Consider the following 21,627-nt stretch of genomic DNA (forward strand, 5'->3'; position numbering starts at 1 on the left):
TTAAAGTCCACAATCTGGGAACCCCCTCAGTCCTAGGCAAACTGGGACAGTTGTTTATCCTACCTGTATATTGCATATAGCACCTGACCTCATTCTTCCATGGTACCACCGTACAGTTTTGTAGTGTTTTCGGAGTGCTTTCATCTGCATGCTACGCGAATGCATACTTTGTCTGTGCAAAATATAATTAAGGTAAATCTGTTACCAAAATATCTAATTATAACTAAAAACTGTTTTTGGCTTGTCTAGGTAATAACTTTACATCACTAGCTCATATAATGAAAACTTGACTATGTGGACATTTTAAAAAAATGTGCTTTCATAGGGAACAGAAAAATTGGTCATTTGGAAGATTTCCCAAAACATTGAGTCTTTTCTTCAGCAGGTTAACTCACAGTTCTCTAAAGGCACTGTTTTTGAGTGTTCTTTTGTCACAGTGGTTTTCTGTGTCCTCAAACTCATGCCATTTTACGTCTCTCCTGTCCTGCCTTGGTGGGAGTTCATTATCAAACAGTTGCTATGCTTAGGCAACGTGAACCAGCAGTAGAAAACAAAACTCTGGGGAGTGACTCAGGAAAGACAAAAATCTTTGGAAAGACAGAGTGTAGTATTAGTACAATATGTTTCTAAATACCCAGTTCTTGTCTTTCTTTCCAAGATAAGCAGGTGTTTACCAAAGTCCATTCTGCATAACAAGAGGTGCTACAGTGATTTTTATTATAGCATGGAAAAAATGCAGGAGGTAGGAAAACAAAATAGAAAATTATGGTAGAAGATTACTTTAGTCTTTATAATTACTGTAAGATAGGAAGCTGAATGACAGTATGGTGGATAATATCCCTTTCTTCAGAATGTAATTATGAGGGAAAGGGACTTAAGTTTTGAGAATCAGGTGTATTTTTATACATGATGGTAATGGAAGGTTTTTACTTTTTTCATCTCTCCTGTATATTCTTTAAGTTCTATTTCAGGTTAACGTTATACCATTAAACTTTCTGTAAAATGTGTTAGCTAAGTTTATGCAGGGTCTCTTGTTGTACAGCAAGATTATGTCCTAGAAATGTTACTACGGCATATGTATTGTTCTCATCTGTCTACTTTATTTTCATTAATGTTTTGATCCAACAGCAAAAAGGGGTGGGGGGTTGCTGCTGCAACAGCCTACACATTAGAACAGTTTCTTAAAGAATGAAATGGAAGAAATATCAGAGAAAAATCATAATGGTCTTTTTACACCAGCTGTTAGATCCAGAATGCAACTGTCCTATTTTTAATCACTTGATTTTATTTATAAATTGCGATTTCCTGGTCCTAAGATTTTATTCTTTATATATTTGGTTACTTGTATTGATATTTGTTTATGTTGGGCAGTGTGTGTGTGTGTGTTTGTGTTTATAATCACATGTGATTTTTAAGATGGTGTTTAAAAGAAGTAACCCTTCCACAGCATGTCCTCCTCACATTCTTCCACCAGAGAAGAGGCCCCCTGAGCCCCCCGGACCTCCACCGCCGCCACCTCCACCCCCTCTGGTTGAAGGCGATCTTTCCAGCGCCCCCCAGGAGTTGAACCCAGCCGTGACAGCCGCCTTGCTGCAACTCTTATCCCAGCCTGAAGCAGAGCCTCCTGGCCACCTGCCACATGAGCACCAGGCCTTGAGACCAATGGAGTACTCCACCCGACCCCCTCCAAACAGGACTTACGGAAACACTGATGGGCCTGAAACAGGGTTCAGTGCAACTGACACTGATGAACGCAACTCTGGTCCAGCCTTGACAGAATCCCTGACCCAGACCCTGGTGAAGAACAGGACCTTCTCAGGCTCTGTGAGCCACCTTGGGGAGTCCAGCAGTTACCAGGGCACAGGGTCAGTACAGTTCCCAGGGGACCAGGACCTCCGCTTTGCCAGGGTCCCCTTAGCATTACACTCAGTGGTCGGGCAACCATTCCTGAAGGCTGAGGGAAGCAGCAACTCTGTGGTGCATGCAGAGACCAAATTGCAAAACTATGGGGAGCTGGGGCCAGGAACCACTGGGGCCAGCAGCTCAGGAGCATGCCTTAACTGGGGGACCCCAGCCCAGACTTCTGCTTATGGAAAACTCTATCGGGCACCTACAAGAGTCCCGCCAAGAGGGGGAAGAGGGAGAGGAGTTCCTTACTAACCCAGAGACTTCAGTGTCCTGAAAGACTCCTTCCCTATCAATCCTTCCATTCTGTCCTCTGAACCTTTAATGAAATCACTTGCCAGAGCAAGGTAATTATCTGCATTTGGCTACACAAAGCTGTCCGTTGTATTCCTTGCTCACTTGCTACTAGCAGGCGACTTACAAAATAATGTCGGCACCAGTTCCCCCAGGATGGGATATAGCCAGAACATTTACTTCAACTCTACCTAGTAAATATAAGTAGAGAATATAGAGAGGGTCATTAAATTGAAAAGTAAATGTTTTTTTAGCTCATTGCCTGCATTTCTTGAACAGAAGAAAAAAAGAACAGTTTCAGTTTTGAGATGTGACTATCAGGAGAGTCTCTCTAGGTTTTTAAAGGGTTTTTTTTTTGTTCTTTTTTTGATGGTTTATTTCTTTTGAATTTTAATTTAGATTTTGTTTCTTCTTTAAAGAGAATAGTGTTCAAAAATTTGAGCTGCTCTTAGGCTTTTGCTCTAAGGGAAACAGAGTCACCTGGCTGATTTAAACAAATGTTTCCTTTCTCTCCACCATCACACATTTTTGCTTTTAAGCAAACTCCACCCCCCCCCCCCATTAAGCATCTTGAACATATTTTTTTTTCCAAATAAATTACTCATCCTTAAAGGTTGCTCCACTTTGACCAAAGGCGTGCTCCCTCTCCCTGCACATAAAGCAGGTTGTAGAAAGTGGCATTCTTCGGCAAGTAGGTAGACTTAACCCCATCTCTTTCCTTTTTGCCTCATCTTTGTTACAGAGTTTCTATCTTTTCTTTTTTGAGGCATTTGTTTGGAAAAAAATAATTGTTGAGATGCCCAGAAACCTGGGATAATTCATTACCTTTTTTGAAATAAAGGAAAGGAAATTCAAACTCCTATATTGTTCTCTGCAACTCTTCAATTCCAAAAGGTTTTTTTTTTTTTTTTTTAAACCATGTTCTGATGGGGAAGTTGATTTGTAAATGCGGACAGCCTAGGACGTTGCTGCTGAGCTGGGGTTAGAGATGATGTCTCCATACCTAGAGGGCTAATAAGAGCAGTTAGCATATTGTTTACACATGTATTTTTATGTAAAAAACAAAACAAAACCTTTCAAACAGAGCATTGTAATATTGTCAAAGAGGAAAAAAAATACATCCTGAAGTACGTGGAAATATAACTTAGTTTAGGGTATTTTTCTGAAGATGTATCAATACCTGATAACTTTTTTAAAAAATAATTTTAAAAGAGCAGAACATGAGAAAGAACAGTATCGACATTTACACATCCCAGCATGTATATCCTGCCAATTCTTTTAGGGATTTGACTTTGGGTTTTGGTAAAAGGGGTTAAATTATGGCTTCCTGGCAAGAACTTTGCCTTACCATAAACAGGAAATGGAAAAGGGAAAGGCCCTCAGGGTGGGGTAACTTGGGAGGCTTCTCATTCTGGCTTCCATTTATATGTGAGTACCAGCATATAGAGTGTTTTAAAAACAGGTACACATTCATATAAATTATCTGCAGACTTAGACCTTTGTGAAATATAGATTAGCCCCCTTTTACAAGGAAAAGGCATCTTGGAGAATAGTTTTCAGAATTCAAGTGAAGTTTTGTGTTTCAATGCCAAGTTCATGTGTAAAAAATAAAAACTACTTATAAGAGAAAGGTGCATTAATAAAAAAAAAAAACTTGAAGAACCATTTTGAGGTACTTACATGAAGACTATTTTCCCTTGTTACTGAAATAGGTAGATATCCGGTGTGTGTATTTCTTTATTATTCTCTGGTTTTGGTCTGGCCTTTCCCTCAGGGCCAAACACTGATTAGAAAGAGAACCTTTTAACCATTTTGGCATTGATGGCTTTTTATGCCAGTGTGTCCAATTAGATTTGCTAGGCTCACTGAGATGTTACTGGTAAATTGCATTAAAGCTCATCTGAACATTCTGTCTGTTGACTTCTTAGTCTTCAGACATGGGCCTTTTGTATTTTAGAATATTAGAATTTGAGGCTTTTGGCCCCATTCTCCCTTGTTTTTCGTTAAAGAACCTAAGCCTGGGATACTTTCAAAAGTATCTGTTCAGTAAAAAAATTGATTTCCCATCAAATATGAATAAAATTCTCTATATATTTTCATTGTAATTTGGTTATCAGCAGTCATCAATAATGTTTTTCCCTCCACCCTCCCACTCCTTATTTTTAATTATGCCAAATATCCTAAATAATATACTTAAGCCTCCATTCCCCCATCCCCACTAGGGAAGGGGTGAGTGCATGTGTGCATGTGTGTATGTGTGTGTATGATTTCCATCTCACCCCCATCCCATTTTGGGAATCTAAACTTTAAAAAAAAAAAAGTTTGGTAATTTTGACTCTTTCTAAAAGCCGAGGAAAAAGAAATTCAGTTAAATATCCTGGAATCTGTATGGAAGAGGAAAAGGTATTTGTTAATTTTTCAGCTTGGTTATCTATAAACGTGATGGAAGTAAAGGTTTGGCAGAATTTCAGCTTTACTGTTAGAAAATTACAAACTCAGTTCCATTCAAAAGTGGTTTTGCTTTTATTTTAATTATTATACCATGGGATATACCAGGTCTATTAAATACATCATTTTGAACAGATGAGAAATCTGATCTAGTCGTGAATGGGAGACAGAACTGGTTTGACAAGGATCATTTTTGTGGTTTTGAAAACAAATTTGTTTGACCCAGTTTCCTTAGTTTTTTCTTCAACTGTCCATAAGGATTTGAAAATGAGAGCAGATCTATATGTTTAAAGGGCAGTTAGCACAACTTTGTAAGTAGGGCTTGTGTTAGCTTATGCCATAGACATCACCCAACCTATTGTGTATGTGTGTGTGTGTGTGTGTGTGTGTGTGTGTATATAATATACATATATAGTTACAGTGCTAAAATGGTTACCAGCAGGTTTTGAGAGAGAATGCTGCATCAGAAAAGTGTCAGTTGCCACCTCATTCTCCCTGATTAAGGTTCCTGACACTGTATTCCTTTCTCTCTCTTGTTTTTGCCCCCCATTGGGTATACCTTGTCTATGTACAGATATTTTGTAATATATTAAATTTTTTCTTTCAGTTTATAAAAATGGAAAGTGGAGATTGGAAAATTAAATATTTCCTGTTATTATACTACTTTTGCTCCATTGCATTTACTTCTTAATCTGTATCCTCTGAGCAGATCTAATCATGTATAAAGGGCATTTTTCCTTATTTTAGAGGCTCTCTGTCTCAGAATCACTGTAGGCTCATAAGCTACCAAAAAAAGAAAAAAAAGTTCTCAGGGTTTGAAGAGGTGCTTGAAAACACTAGACTAGGAACTAGAGAACAATAAGAGTTGATGGGGAAACCATAAGATTTGATTTTTTAAAGTAGGAAATGGTTACACAAAAGATGGCGGTGCCAGGCCATCAAAAGAGTTGAGCTTCATGTACCCTGACTCCTCCTGACAGGAGAGGTAAGTGGGTTTGAGCTCAACTGCCATCAAGGGAAATTGGTTAAGATGCTGTTTAGACCCAAAGGATAGTCTTTTAAACCAGAACCACCCACCCCCCAAGGCCCAGTTCTTCCCATGATCTTGATAGAAGTAGGGTCAGCATGGGGATTTCCTGATCCATTGCCAATCCAGGAAATGAGTCAAAGATGTTTGAAGGGTAAAATCTCTTATCCAAAACCTTTCCCATCTCCACCTAAGAAGAAATTTACTTTCCATTCCCTTTCGTGACTTAGAACATTAAGGATTAAGCTTCCCTTGTAGTGTGTGCTGCAGTCCTGCTAGTTATGACATAAATAGGCAGAAAGATAAAGCCCATCAGAAGACAGAAAGGAAAAACAGAGTTTGAGGCAAGCAATCATAGAAGGTTAAGGGGTACACAAGAACAAGAGAAATAAGGAAGATGTTGAATTCAAAAACTGGTGACTAGTGAGAGTTGCCAGCCTGTCTTTGAATCCCCAAAGTTTAGGTGTGGTGTTCCCTTGCCTATGGGCTAAATTGTTTTTACTGAGAATAGAGAGCTGAAAATTATTCCGTTGCTGGAATCCTGTATTCCTGGTTAGTCTCCAGAATAAAAGAATTAGATTTAGATCTTTATATGTTGCAGGTTCATGACTAAGGGTGTAAATCTCAGCCTACTAGAGAATATTGTTTTCATTCACCGCAATATTCTGTCTTTTAAATTCTAGGCCTAAAGGCAAAGGACCTGACTAACCTGGACTTTTTCTCCATCATACCCAAGGCCGTTTCTAACTGGAAACCTTACTGTTCAGAACCTAAATTTCTTAGACACTGTCTTTGCCCAGACAGGCATTCTTAACTGTATGGTAAGGTTAATGCCTCAAAGATGTTAACAGTTAAGGCTCTTGGTACTAAACTGGGATTTCCACTGTTACTAAAAGTTACCCCATAGCTTGACTGTTTTTTTAGGTATAGACTGACTTCTCTGTTCACATCTTGGTCATTCTGAAGAGCTAGGCAGAATGGCAGTAGGAAGTACGTAAAGTGAGGAAATAGCCATTCCAAGGGAGAGGCAGAACTGCCAAGTCTTCCGGTTGGGCTAAGAGGGAGGGTGAGCATTCCTGGATACTTTGGTTAGTTTTACTGTCCAGTTGTGGCATTTCTCATTGATAAGGACTGATAAGTGGGAGTTGACAGACTGGGGGAAGTATGACACCTGAAGGAATTACTGGTGGTACTCTGCCTCTTCTCACCATATGCAGCTGTCTGTCCATCTCCTATCTATCCACTTCTCTTCATTTCCTTTTTTTCTCTCTTCTCCCCACTCAACCACCCAATCCCTATGATTTAGGCCTACCAAAGGTATTGATTGCTTAACCCTGCTGGGTATTTAGAGTTATTGCTGCTTCATAGTTTTGAAAGGTAATGAGAGGTAGTTCAGGAGACAAATGTCTATCCAGATCTTCAGGTGTGTGAAGTGGAGAAAGCAAAATAGCCATGCTTTCTTATTGCTAAGAGCTATGAAAGGAGCTTTTAATGTATGTTGTGTAAGGTACAAGAAGTTCTTCTGGGCTAGAAAGGCAGGGAGTCATCTTCCAGTCTTCCTCTCAACCTTCAAACTCATCATCCCCTCTCCCCATATCCTGAGACTTGCTTTTGCTGGTAACATTTTTAAGCTCAGTTGCAGATGGTGTCTGTGGGGAGTAAACCTTGGTGAGAAGGGGGCCCTGCTATCCACGAGAAAGCAGATGAGGACTGCTTTGATGCCCTGGTGATTAATCACTGGGGTGCCAAATCTGGCTTTGACCACTGAATTGCTCTCATTATGTCTCTGTATCTGAAATTAGTAGTCCAATGTTGAGAGAAAGAAGCTGATAATGGAGTTATTCTTTAATACCCTCTAGATGAGTAGTTAGGAGCCCTGGTGGTGCAGTGGTTAAATCACTCAGCTGCTATCCAAAAGGTCGGTGGTTTGAATCCACCAGCCACTCCATGAGAGAAAGATGTGGCAGTCTGCTTCCGTAAAGATTTACACCCTTGGAAACCCTGTGGGGCAGTTATGCTCTGTCCTGCAGTGTCACTATGAGTCGGAATCAACTTGATGACAGTGGGTAAAGAGGGGTGGTAGTAAGTGAAGCTTTCGTAGTATGCAGCCCTCAGCTGTAGCGTACGTCTCTGAAATAAGAGGTAATATCCATAAAGTAAATTCACATAGACATAGGTTCCCTAGGACCTAGAAATAGATGGGTTTTGGAATGTCTTGCTCTGGCATGGTTGTAAACTAAAGATAGTGTTGATAGCTCTAAAGGAATGAAGTACATTTTATCCAAGCCAAACCATCCCTGAGGGAGGCAGGATGGAGACCTTAAAAGGCCACAGTGTAGCAGTCAGAGCTAAGTGAAGAACAAAGCCTAACTCTTAGAGGAAGTCCTCTACCTCAGGGGCCTATTTGTGGGCTATCTCTAGGAGGAAATCTGTTTCCCTTCTGTGTCTCAGAACTACAACAATGTCTAATGAGGGACACGCTTGGTGAGCATCACCTTGTATACAAATAACCCTCCCCACCAAGGTTAATGCAGTTTTGAATGCTTTTGGACCAGGAGAAAAGAGACCAAATCAAAAGATTTAGATAAAGTTTAGAAGCCTGATCATTTTATAAATTCAGGAACTTCTGAATTTGGCCCTGTTTTAGTATTTGCAGTTTCTGTTAGGGGGACCAAAAATCTCATATAAAATGAAGCAATATATGAAGGAGGTGGCAATAAGAGGAAGAAGGGAGATCTAGAGCAACATGGTAGCTGAGCTGCAGAAAGACAATGAATAATTGCTTATAAAGAAAAGGTAGGACTGTGGGATGGAAGGGGAAATTATGGGCATCCACCAAGTGGTTGGGCTAGTGAAATTTAGGGGATAATTGCTTTAGAGATGCATGATTCATTTTGGGAGACCCTGTTAAAGAACCACGGTGAGAGTGTCCCCTTTGACTTCAGTAGTGGTACCTTTAGAGTTAGAGAATGGGCCTAGAACCCTTAGGCTGGAGTATACTATGAAGGCAGATTTTCCCTAGAGAAGCTAGACTATGTTAAGCAAATAACTCATGAGGACATTTGCTTAGTACTGCTATCTACATAGTTCAAGAGAGTAATTCCGGAATAAAGAGGGAATGGCACGGATGCATCATGGTAAAAAGTTACTTGTTTTTTTTTTTTTTTTTAATTTTAAAACTCAAAAATGTAATTTTATATTTTCTAGGTCAATCTGGAAACTGGTATTATTCCTCTCCCCCTCATTTCAGAGTCAAGTGAGGGCAGTGCCTATATAGAAGAGCAAGCAAACCAGAATGTATGAATTAGAGTTGCAGAATGTTAGAAGTACAAAGGGACATTAGAGTTTGTCTAGTTCAGTTCCCTCTTTGGCCAGTGAAAAAAGAGGCCCATAAAGGTTGAGAAACTTGTGGTATTAGGAGGAGAAGGGAGAGAGAGAGAGAACATTTGTTGGGTACCTGCTATGTGTCAGGCACTGTTCTAAGTTCATTCCTCGAGGCATATCCCTTTTATTATCCTGAGCAATATGTAGGAGGCAAAGGGGAGTGGTGGGGACTGCTTTTCTCTCTTTAACCACACTGGGCTAAATAGAGGAAGTAAAGAGTCAGCATATGAGAGTGAGGTTAATCTAAGGAAGTACCAAACAGTGTAAGAGACTCATGAATAACTTCTCTATTCCTAGAGACCTTTTAAAATGTGGAGGGGGGTCATTTATATCTCTGGTTAGAGGTAGTCTAGAGGAGGGCTGTTAGGGAACAAGATTACTGTTGGTGCTGGGATTGATTAGGACATGAAAATGCAAGATTAATAGAAGTAGGGAACAATATGGGGCTTCTCATCCTAGGGTGTCTTCAGAGAGAATGGTGTTTGTGTAACTATGAATAAACATCTATCAAGGAGATAAACAAATTCCTTTGGTGACTGTGCTTTTTTTGTTTGTTTGTTTTGTAACACTTTCAAGTCATGGAACTAAATTTGCAATTTGGGGAAGACTCAGTGCCAAGTTCAGGGGCAGATTGCAGTCTGAAAATTGACAGTGAGTATGAGAATGTGTTCCTTGTAGTTTTTTGCTGGATATCTTGGTAGTTATACTATGAGGGCTGCTTTACTGGGGAGCAGAAATATCATTAGGTGTTCCCCATATTATATAGCAGAGTCTTGTTCTGAGTACAGGGGAACTTCTGAGGGAAAGGAGATCAGGGGAGGGTCCCACCTTTAGGAAGACTAGGTTAGGTTTAGTGAGAAAGATGAGTCTTGTACCTGAGTGAGGAGCAGAAAATCAGTATTTACTAGTCAGCACTTTAATGCAGGTTATAAAACAAAACAGTACCATAATACAGAGGGAGCCAAAGCAAAGAAATCATCAGAAAAAGTGGAATTAATCAGAAAAGATTCTTTAAAGGTAATGAAGAAAAAGGACATGGAACAAAAGAGAGGAAGGTGAACAGAGAGAGAACATTTATGGAGGAGGTCTTATGTGTGTTCTGTGCAGAGGATTGTAAATGGACTAGCTAGGGTGGTCCAGGAAAAGAATATTAGGAAATGAAGTTGGGGGAGCAGTCTTGTTGGCCTGAATGAGGACTTTGGATTTGATTTGGATTTATCAGGGACCTGAGCATGATTTAAGCCCCGGTGGCACAGTTGTTAAGAGTTCAGTTGCTAATCAAAAGATCGGTAGTTCAAATCCACCAGCTGCTCCTTGGAAACCCTATGGGGCAGTCCTACTCTGTCCTATAATGTCGCTATGAGTTGGAATCAACTCGATGGCATTGGGTTTGGTTTTTGGTTGTAGAGCATGATTAGATGAAAATGATGTTGAGGACTTTTGCAGCCGTACTGGGTCAAGGAAACAGAGAAGATAGCTGGGATATTGTTCTTTTCCAGACATGAGGTGGGTGAGGGCCTGCACAAGGGGAATCGGAAGGAAATATGTCCATAGGAATTAGCAAGTCCTGGTCATAGTTTAAATCGACTCAGTGGCAACTGGTGTATGTGAAGTGTGGTCACAGTTTGGATGTGAGAGGAGGTGTAAAAGATAGCCTCAAGATGATGACCCCAGGACATATTTGTGCCATTGTTGGTGACGAGAACTTGGCAAACGATAGCTGCTTTGTTTTTTAAGAAGTAGAAGTGTTTATTAACCAGTCGATGAGCTGTGTCTATGTTCACTATTGCAGAGTCTGGGAGGGGGCACTGCCCCTGGGGAATAGGGGAGCTTGTGCCCATTTTAGGTTGGAGAACCAGGTGAGAAAGAGTTTATTGCTGAGGTGTGCCTACAGACTTCAGTAATGCTATCCTACCCCACTTCAAATCTGGGAAAGAAAATACAGTTTTTTGCCAGTTTCTTCCTCTTTAATGCTTTGAAAATGGGCTATGACTAGCCTGTGGCAGCATGTGCCTGTGGATGCACAATTCTCTGGCTTGATTCTTGGAAGGCCTTTTTCTGTCCCTCCCTGGGGGTCATTTGTATCTCTGGTTCCTGCTCCCAGAGCCATAAAGTGGGAGCCCCCATTTATTAATTGGGTTGGGACTGGGGAGGGGGTCGGCGGGGGACTCTTTAGTGCAGCAGGCGGGGGTCTTCCCGAATGAGCCCATTAGCCAGCCCCAGCGGCAGCTGAAACGGGGCCGCAGCCAAGTCCTCTCCGTTTCAAAAACCCTCCATCGCCTGCAGCAGATCAGAACAAGGCCTGCGGGAGCCCTTAGCTTCTGATTGCAGCTGTGAGGAAGGACAAAACAATTTATAGGAAGCCAAGTAGCTCCTGTCTCACTGTCTCTTCCTTTCTGACTTTGGGGAGGGGGAACACTGGGATGTTTTGTCCCCTCCCACTACGGCTTCTTACAAAGAACAGGAGTGTATATGCATTGACTGGACATTTATGTCGATGCTCTGGATGTGTTTACACATGTCCTTGCTTTCTTCCTATCCACACACAGTTGTATTGGATAAGCAGCCACTGCTCCCTAGGGCAAAGCCAAGTGGGTGCTCAGACTCTTAAATAGCATAAGGTGTGTGTGGGGGAGGGGGCATGCTTATCATACTCCTCCTTCCTGCCCCCATACCTGCCTTCATTCTCTTACTGCTTTATCAAGATTCAGGGTTACAGTTAGATCACCTTCTTAACATCTTTTCCTCTTAATAGAAGGAGTTTGTTGGTTAAAAGAAGGCCTTCTACAGGGACTCCCCTGTTCGTCCCCTTAGTTAAGCCAGCATGAGAAAAGCAGACTTCTTTCTGCAGGGGAGCTTCTCTCTGCAGGGCCCAGAGAAAAGGTGTGAAGAGCAGGAACGAAAGTCTCACTTCCCAGTGGAAGGACTCTCGTGTCTTCTCCTTTATAGAATCATAGATTACCAGAGCTAGAAAAGGACCATAACCCAACCTCTCAATTTACAGAATAGGAAAGTGAGGCTTAGGGAAGGCAAGTGCCTTGCCCACAGTCTCAGCCAGTTAGTGGCAGTCATCCAGGACTAGAATCCAGAATCAGGAAAGGCTGGAGGAAGGAAGGGCTGTGAGATTTTGAAGTGGGGCAGGGAATAGAGATTGAGGGGGAAAGGAGAGATTAAAAAAATAATTAGTACCAAAGAAATTGAGAAGCTTTTGTATTTTTTACCTCAAACACTAATTTTTCAATGACATGCAAATTACACAAATGTAGTATTTAAAGTGCTCTGGTGCATTGGGAAGCAACTAACAGCCATGGCCAAAGATCCTGATGCCCTCAGAGTTACCCAAAAGTTTAAGGAGCACTTTGCCACCATCTCTGGGAGTTGGATAACAGGGAAAGATTGCCTCAGAGGCAATAAATGTGAGGAATTCACCCTAAATCTAAACTCAGGCTCCTTTGCAGTACATTACAGCTATATTGAAAAGCAAAGCCAAAAAGAAGGGAGAAGGAAAATACATCTTACCTGTTGGGAAACTAAGGGGAGGCGGGCGTCTGAGTGAGAAGGGATTCTAAAACCCTGAGCAATTGAAATATTCTCCGAGATTTCAGGGAAGTTGGTGGGGAAGCCTCTACTCCTCTCCCTTTTTATTTATTTATTTTAAGTTTTGAGTTGTTTGGTGTTCTTTGGTGAGACAGAAGGAAGGTGGTGTGTGGTGCACCACAGTGACCTAAACCCTGACACTGCAGGATCTGTAAATTATCTCACTCTGGTGCAGACTCCCTTCCCCTGTTTGGACCTCTCCAAGATGTATCTGCAGTCCTTTTCAATGCTTGCTTTCTCTGGGCATATGAATCTGGGAGCCACTGATGAGCAGAGGGGAATGCTGAAGCATTCCCAAGCTGGACGCAGAACCTTGAAGGGAGAAAGGCACTGCTGGGCAGCTTAGAGATGGAGTCATGGATCTAGGTCGGAGAGACAGGGAATCTGCAATAAGAACATTGTCTACTGATGACAAAGAAGTAGATGCCAGTACATATGCTTTACATTTTCTCCATCACACCCTAATTGATAGCATGGGGGAAATAGGGGGTTGATCGCCATGCAAATTTGTCCCTACTTAGGGAATGTATGGTAGTCCTACTTGTCCCAAATTGCATCAAGTCTGCTGTCCTGTAAACCTTTCTATCTCTCATAGTCTCTGTCATGTAAACCTTCTTTCTGTCTTATAGACCCGTTTTTTTTCCTCACAGCGCTTCTTGAATAAGTTATTACGGACTAAGAACCTCAAATTCAAGCTGGTAATCTAACTAGATGGCCTCCTCCAGGTCATCTTCTTGCATCAGCTTTGATCAGTACCATCTTTGACTTGCCCTTCCTCTTCATTACCTTTTATAATTCTGGGTTTCACAGATTCTATTTCTGCTAAATTCCTAACTTATCTCCAAATATAGGGACAATGTTTTTGACTTTATCAGACTTGGAGCTAGTTCCCTGGAGGTAGGAATTTTAGAACAGTTATAACTCTCTCTGGAAGCATAATTAAGACCTGTTGGTTCTTCTGAATCCCTCTAGGTTTGTGAGTTCAGGTTTGAGGGAATTAGAAGAGGTAACCGTAACTATCACTGTTGCCTACCAAGGCCATGCTCCCTGGGTGAAAGACCAAAGACACTCTTCTTGACTTGTGTCTAATATAACCTGTCATTTTCTTTTACAGGTGGCAGCAGCAGCAGGAGGGATAGCCCCTGAGGAATGCTGTCATGTCCTGGCATCTGGAGCCCTGGAAAATTCAGTCTCTGTGCACTTTCCTAGAGTTTTCACAGAATCTAAAGCCAGGTAGGGACCTAAGGCCAGTCAGAGGCCCCTAACCCTTTTTTGTATGGGATATCCCACCCCTGGTCTCAGGGAAGTTTCTTATTCCCAAAACTCTCCAGAGGAGTTTCCTTAGCTTGTTATTTGATCCTATTCTGGTGTTCTACTTTGTGGTTAACAAGTTCTGTCCTGGCTAGAGCATGGCTAGAGTGGGTAACCCCTTTTCTCAGCACTGGCAGTCATTTCATTCCTGCTGTATCCTCTTGGCCAGCTACGTTAATGGATATTCCTCTACAATGGGATGCTGATGTCGGTTACTCTCAACCCTTTCCTCTACGACACCTGCCCCACTCACCCGCGGCCCTCATCCATAGCCCTGCCTTTCTTTTCTCCCCTAAGAAGCTGTTCTCTCTCCATTTCTTCTGAATCAGGATAGCGCAGTGCTGTCCTTTCCTACTACCTCTAATCAGCTTTCCCACCTCCATTCCAGGTTCAATGGAAGATCCCGCTTGTCCACTGTGTGAGACACCAGAAGTAGAGGTCTGTAAGCCTGCTTCCCTCTGTCCCCAGTGCCCAGAGCCAGCAGGTCATCAGCCTCCAGTGCCCACCCCCACCCTTCTTGCCTCCCTGTAGGTGTGCTCCTCCCCTTACCAACCAACCTAAAACAGGGTCCTGACAGGAATATTCCTCTCTGTTGTTAAGTATCTCCAGCGAGGAGAAAGGCCTACTTCAGTTGTCAACTCTCTGCCCTGGTGACTTCCAGCCCTAGTGTCCTACTGTCTGGACACCTTCCTGGTGTTAAGTCTCCCTCCGTTTTTCTGTAGTTCAGAACTATTTCCCCCATTTAGTGAGTGTGATAAGAAGGGACTGGTAGACAGATGATATTGACACTGGAGAAAAACCCATTGACATTGAGTCGATTCTGACTCATAGCGACCTTATAGGACAGAGTAGAACTGTCCCATAGGGTTTCCAAGGAACTGATGGTGGATTTGAACTGCCGACCTTTTGGTTAGCAGCCAAGCTCTTAACCACTCAGCCATGGGGGCTCCTGACACTGGAGAGGAAGGTTCTAATGACAGGGAGCCCTACTTATGGGGACTGGAAGTCTGAAGCCTCAGATGTGCATTCTGCCCAGTGGCCTGGCATCCTTGGAGAGTGCCTGAATGTTGTGAGAGAGGTTTTTTATCTGCTTATATTCTCCAGGGCAAGGGGCCCAGGCTCTGATAGTCTATCCCTACTCACACCCAGGCCCCAACTGGGAGTGGAGAATGGATGACCGTAGGATAGAATAGACGACTAGGTGTCATCCTGTCTAGAGTTTGAGTGGCATCTCTCATCAGGCCTGTGGAGAGTTGGCAGGAGGGCCCGAACATCTCCCTGCTCCCTGGACATTGGAGGTAACAATAGCTTACCCTCTTGACCTGAGGCTTCCTCTCTCAGCAGTGGTCCTTTCTCACCCCTGTAATCCAGACTACACCAGCAGCAGGTCTAAAAAAGTGCCAGCTATGGGATAGGTGCATCCTTCCCCGGTGGGCACATGCCTTGAGTTAGAAGTGGAGCAGGTGGGATGGGGCTGATGGAGGGGTAAGGCAAGTGTCAGAAAGCAGGAAATGTCCCTGGAAGTGGCTGAGAGAAAAGTATGCATGGTGTACCCTGATGGCACAGAGAGCACAAACATTTCTAACCCTGCCCACCGGTCTGTCAACCGGGTGTCTAAACCTAGGGGCTGATCCCTCAAAACTGCGGAACCACTTAGGCAACTGCAGTCTTGGTTCCTGCCACACGAGGGCGCTCTTCACCAATTAAAACTCATGCCTCTTAGTCTGGGTGACGGGGCACCCTTTCCCCAGGACCAAACCCCAAAAAACATACGTATTGCTGATGAGTCGAATTCCAGCCATAGCAACCACAGTGCCACCAGGGCTCCAACCCTGTAGCACAGAGTAGAACTGCCCCCATAGGGTTTCTAAGGCTGTAAATCTTCACAGAAGTGGACAGCCGCATCTTTCTCCCACAGACCATCTAGTAGGTTCAAAACACTGACCTTTTGGTTATCAGTCGAGTGCTTTAACTGCTGCACCACCAGGGCTCCTTCCCCAGGACAGGGGTCAGAAACACCCCCAGAGAACCCAAAAGTGGGATCCAGGAAGCCAGAAGAATAATTGGTGCCATTTGTTCTTTCTTAAAAATGGCCTGAGACTCTGAACCCTCTGGCAAAGTGGCCTGACATCTCAGTGTGCTCCCAGCTGAACTTGGGAAGCCCTTTAGTTCTAGTCACTGAACACCTTGCATGGATGCTTTTCTTTAGGGTATAGCAAGCTTCAGCTCCCCACCCCACTGTCTCCCTTCATCCAAGTCAGTGTCTTCATTCAGCCCAGACAGTGGAGGTGTCTATAGTTTGCAGGGAAAAATCTCTTATGATTGTTCTAAGAGAAGTGTCTTTGTTAGTAAAGTGTTGAGGGGACTGAAGAGACTGGGAGAGTGAGGAAGTTCAGCCCTTCTTCTGTGCCCCTCTCTCCTCCCCCAGTGTAAACCTGCAGAGCTCATGATGCTCTAGTGGATGTTTACAGCCTGGGTTGGAGACTGACAGACACCCCAGGGCTCTGAGCCAAAAAGGTGCCAGAAAGCAGAATTGGAGAGGGGAGTTGCTTCAGCCCAAGAGCCTCACACCCACCCCATACCATGAAATGGCTCCTTGCCAGGGATGCCAAGTGGCCACAGGGCCCCTATGGGGGTAAGGACCCCACAGATGACCCTTAGTCCCCATGAAGCCCTGCCAGGTTGAACAGGCTAAGGGAGATGACAGAGGTTCTCTCCCCCACCCCCATGCCCAAGGGCCCCTCCCCAGGAGGACAGCTTGATTAAACAGTCGGTGCTGCTGGAATTACTGCACAGCTGGCGCTCCCCCCAGCACCCTGAGCAGAGCGGCAGCGTAGATTAAAATCTCCAATTAGCGTTAAAGTGAAGTGAGGAGGTGCTGAGGCTGCCAAGGAAGCCAGGCAGGGGCCCTGGGTCAGCACTGCCCCCCCACTTCTGCCCAGTTTCTGAGTGCCACAGCTAGTTACCCCTCTGTTCTAAGCTCCTCTCCCAACAGCTTTCAGTACTCACTAGCTTAGCATTGCTTGGAGCCAGAGGGCTTTGGGTAGGGAGTCATTGCCTAATCTGGCAAAGTGTTAGGGGCACTGTGAGTGTGGAGAATGAGAACGGTCAGTGCTCATCAAGAGAGATGTCCTATGCAGAGCCTGCCAGGCAGCCAGGTGGAGGTGACTTCACACCACCACTGTTCTCTTTGCCCAGAGGAGGGGCAAACAGGACACGTTCCTTCATGCTCTCTTACCTATAAGGTGCTGGAGGTATGGTGCCCACACAAGTGTCCATCTCTGTATATTTTATCCTATCTGACCCATCTACTCTCACACAAATTATGGCTTCTTCCTTCCTCCCTCCATCTCTTTTCTCAGCTTTTCTGTGGGCAGGGGTAGGCACAGCCAGGCTTGGGAGTATCGCCATGCCCTGCCACCTGGGTCCCAGCCGGCTCCTTGTTATCTTCTTCCCAGTTTGAGGAAGAGTAGGGGATATGCCAAGAATGGAGGCCTCCAAATCTTCCAACCCCTGAACATCACACCCATTGCATCCTCTGCTAAAGCCCCACGACCATTTACACTTCTGCCCTTCACCCACTAAGCCTAGAAGGAGGGCAGCTGCAACCTGCCACGTCCTCTGACTTCTCTCTGCCCCTTTAAGGGAGATGGAGGTGGGTACCCAGCTGACTAAACCTACTCACACCTCCAGAAATTAGACACCAGGGCACAGTGCCACTCTCCCAGGCTGGCACATGCTACCCTGGCAGAGGTTCAAACAACCCCCCCCATACTCCCACTCCTATGTCTTCCTCGTCTCTCTCTTTCTTCTTTTCTCTCTCTCTTTTTTTTTTTTTTCCCTCTGCTCAAAGCACAGCTGAGCCTTAAAAGGCGGGGGCGGGGGGGGGGAACCAAGCTGGGGCAGGGGGTAGAGAGCTCCAATAGCACGTTTTCACCTGCCATTTAATTGGATGTATTTTTAATTAATGGGGCCTTAGGGACCAACATGAGACAATCTGATCTCTGAATAGGGACAGGGGAGGGATTGGGTAAGGGAGGAGGATTGGGCCACTGGGTGCGGTTACCAGGAACCCAGGCCCATCAATCACTGGCCACTTTGCTTTCTGGCATGGAGAATAGCAAGGTGGAGGAGGAGGGGAGGTGCTGGGAAGAGGTTCCAGGACCTTCCCCAACTGCCAGGACCCCCAAAAGAAATGGAGCTGCACTGGCTGACTCAGGTCCGGGGCCCAAAATTGCACCCTGAATAGTAGGTGAAGCTGTTTTCTTGCCCCTGGGGTTTTGTCAGCTTGGGCTTGTCCCAGTGCGTGCTATAAACCTGTGAAAGGAGGGTGGAGATAGAGCTTTGAGATCCTTGGAGAAAAGAAGACAAGGGCTAGGACCATAGGACCAGAGACTATGGTGGGAGAGAGGAGAAGGGCAGGGTTTGGAGATATTTCTGAACATTTTGACATAAAACAAGTGCTATGGAAATTACATGCAAAACAGCATGCAAATGAGGCCTGGTGCCTTTTGGGGTGTGAATCATAGAACCTTACTGTTGCAGGGAAGGAAACTTGGAGCTCATCTCGCCCAACCCCTTCATTTTACAGATGTGAAAACGGATATCCAGAGAGGGGATATCAATTGAATCCTGTCTTTGATTTGCTTTGAGTTCCTGGATTTGGAGACCTCCTGGGAACACAGGAAAAGGAAAGGTAGGTAGGTAGGTATCAGGGGACAGGAGTCAAGGAAGAAGGGTGGGCAGGATATTATTCTCCATTGCTCGGAGTCCCATGTCTCTAGCCCCTGAGTCCTGGAAGCAGCTCAGGGGAGTTAGGCAGGTGCAGCTCTATGGAGCAGTACTAGAGGGATATTTCCTTCATACAGCCTGTTCCCAAGGTCATCTCATTCATTCCCTTGCTTCTAAGAAAACAGATCTCCTACAGCCTCCCATTCCCATGGGATTTTACCATTTTAAGGTCCACAGTGAAGGAAAGGCATCAACTACCCCAACGCCCTTAACTGAGGAATAAGTCCCCCAATAAAGACTAAATTTTTTTTTTTAGGTCTTGTAATAGTTTCACTGCCATATAAGCCACTGGGGAAAGTAATTCTAAAAAAACATAGTGAGGAGTGATCTTATACCTCTTGTCCCACAGAGAAGCCTAGAACAGAGGTAGAATTTAAACTCAAGGCCCCCAGAACACTTGGTCAGACCCCATCTGGCTCTGTGTGGTGTTGGTGCACACTGGAGAGAAAGGCAAGTTTCCAGCTGCCCCTATCCCTACCTGCCTACTTCCTCCACTGTCAGATGCTAGGGTAAAAGAGGGAAAGAATGAAGGAGAAAGGGGGCTTTCCCACCAGGTTGCTAAAGGTGGCATTTCCTGGCATCCTCCTCCTTTCTCATAAAAAATTCAGCTTTCTTTGTTCTGTGCTTTATTAGGCTCAGTTGGGGTTGGGGCAAGGATAGGCACCAGGTTTTCAGAGCAGTGCAGATAGAAAGTTTGTTGCACTCCCCAGGCCCCCAACACCTTTGCTCCACCCCCAGAATTCTATTCTCTTCTGTCTTAGTATCCCACTTTATATTCCCAAAGCCCCTGGGGAAGAGCAGAACCTGCCTCTCTTAAGTATCCCCAGCCTCACTCTGTCCTGCCCTTTGGACCCTCAGTCATCTCCTCTTTGGCTGTCTGATTCTGTGCCTTCTCTACTACCAACAGGAAGAGAAGGACCCCCTCACATCCTCCTCTAAGACAGTCTGGAAAGAGCCCATCTAGGACCCCTTCCTGCTTTCTTGGGCCTGCAGGGTCATAGATAAGGGAGGAGAACTGTGCCAGGAGTTGGAAAGGAAGATTCTCTTGCCTAATGCAAGGCAGACCATTCATATTGGGTACTGTTTAGGGGATTTATTAGGTAGCTGCTTTTTCTACTCTGAAATGCATAGCAGTGGGGAAGATCATGCAGCTTTCTGTAAGCCCTCTTCCTTACCGCTTTTCCATCCCTACCCCAACTAAGGCATATTAGAGGGGCTAAAAGGCTGTTAAAACATTCAATCCAGATTGTCTGAGAAACAGGGCCTCCACCCCAACCCCGACCAGTCCTGCCTCACACTCCCAAGGTTGAGCCAAGGGTGCCAGATCTGCAGGCCTGGAGTTAGAGCCTGGAGCCTGCTCTGGGAGTCCAGGAGGAACACTGAGCCTTTGAGGAGGAGAAAGGGTAGACTTGAAGGAAGTGGAAAGCAGAGGTAGTGATACCCAGAATTCCCTGCACTCTGGAGAAGAGGGGCTTGATGGAAATAGTTGAGGAGCTCAGTACTGGCCTCGGGTTTAGCTGCTACTCTGATGGGACCCCTTTCCTCCTTCTGCCTCAGTTTGCCCCTCTGGTTAGTGAGAGATCTGGATGTCTGAACCTCCCACCTTGAAAGTACTCGTGCAGATCCCCTTTCTCTAGCTCCCAAGGCCATGGAGGAGGGGAAGGAGGGCAGAGAAAGGGATAAACACCGCAGAGGTGACGGTGCCATGATGTGCATCAGCATCCAGGGAGAAAAGCCAAGGGACAGAAACAGTAACCAGAGAGGGAGCCAGGAGGAGACGCCTGCTCCTGAGACAGCCTCTTCACCCTATCCTCTCCCGCTCCCCTCACGTGCCGACAAGGCCGTGTGTCCAAGTGTGCCAGTTTTCCTGGTTGGCAGTCTTGCTTTGCTATCTAGGCGGCCGCTTTCTGCCCCAGCACAGAGCACGTACTCGGGGCTCTCACACTCCTTTGCTCACTCAGTGTCAGTGTGTCTGTGTGCAGATTTCTAGGGATGAAGGAGGAGGCTGGGGCCCTATGGGTAGGAAGATGGTGGACTCTGGGGCCTTTTGGGTGCATATCTGCCTGGCTGAGGGAGGAGAGGAGGGAGAAAGCTGCTGGCAGCTCAGCCGAGCTCTAGGTTCTGGTGACTCACACAGTGGGGGCAGCTCATGAAAACAACAGAGGGGAAGGGGGTCCAGGTCTGTTAGAGCTCTCTTCTGCCCCACTTCTCCCCCACTCTGAGCTCTGTGGATGAAGGCCTCTCATCTGAATTGTGGGGCAAGGGAGGCACCAGCTTTGAAATAGGAGAGGGAAATGGACGAGAAAAGAGCAGAGGAGGCTGAGTGTTCCCATGAGAGGCTTCCCATTGAGGAAGGGATAGGAGAGGCTGGTTATTCTTGCCCTACTGTGCTGTAGGTTGCGCAGAGGGTGCTTGGGCAGTTCAGTGCCCCTAGGCACCTTCCATAAGAGGGTCTTTGGCAGACAGCCCCTCCACCCTGCCCTCATTGCCTACCCAGAGCTCTGGGTACCCAGCTGACATTTCATAGCTTTGGAGTTTTTTTGTTTTTTGTTGTTTTTTATTAAAGCACCATTACAAGACCAGAACCTGGAAGGATAACCACTTGGTCCCAGTCCTGTCCCTGGGAACAGACCACTGGGACAAGGGAAGAGAAAGCTAGGGGCTCCTTCTTGTTGTCGTTGGGCGCCATCGAGTCAGTTCCAGCTCATAGAAACCCCATGTACAACAGAATGAAACACTGCCTGGTCCTGCGCCATCCTTACAGTCATTGTTATGCTTGAGCCCATTGTTGCAGCCACTGTGTCAGTCCACCTCATTGAGGGTCTTCCTCTTTTTCGCTGACCTTCTACTTTACCAAGCATGATGTCCTT

The 21,627-nt window shown here is 45.0% G+C and overlaps 1 protein-coding gene across 3 annotated transcripts in view; it reads left to right on the forward strand.

Moving 5' to 3' along the window:
* The window catches only part of CDK12 (cyclin dependent kinase 12), a 57,266-nt gene that overhangs the window by 34,924 nt on the left and 715 nt on the right, over positions 1–21,627 (forward strand). For 2 of the 3 annotated variants that reach the window (XM_004378026.2, XM_023732816.1), the window contains exon 14: positions 1,448–2,748. In XM_004378026.2, the coding sequence (XP_004378083.1) occupies positions 1,448–2,160 (713 nt within the window). In that variant the 3' untranslated portion in view covers positions 2,161–2,748. Of the gene's footprint in view, positions 1–1,447; positions 2,749–13,769; positions 13,889–18,557; positions 18,663–21,627 lie in introns of those variants that run through there. The other variant, XR_002824368.1, reaches the window with a different exon arrangement.

Source organism: Trichechus manatus, unplaced genomic scaffold (genome assembly GCF_000243295.1).
Source record: "Trichechus manatus latirostris isolate Lorelei unplaced genomic scaffold, TriManLat1.0 scaffold00054, whole genome shotgun sequence".
NCBI classification, from domain to species: Eukaryota; Metazoa; Chordata; class Mammalia; order Sirenia; family Trichechidae; genus Trichechus; species Trichechus manatus.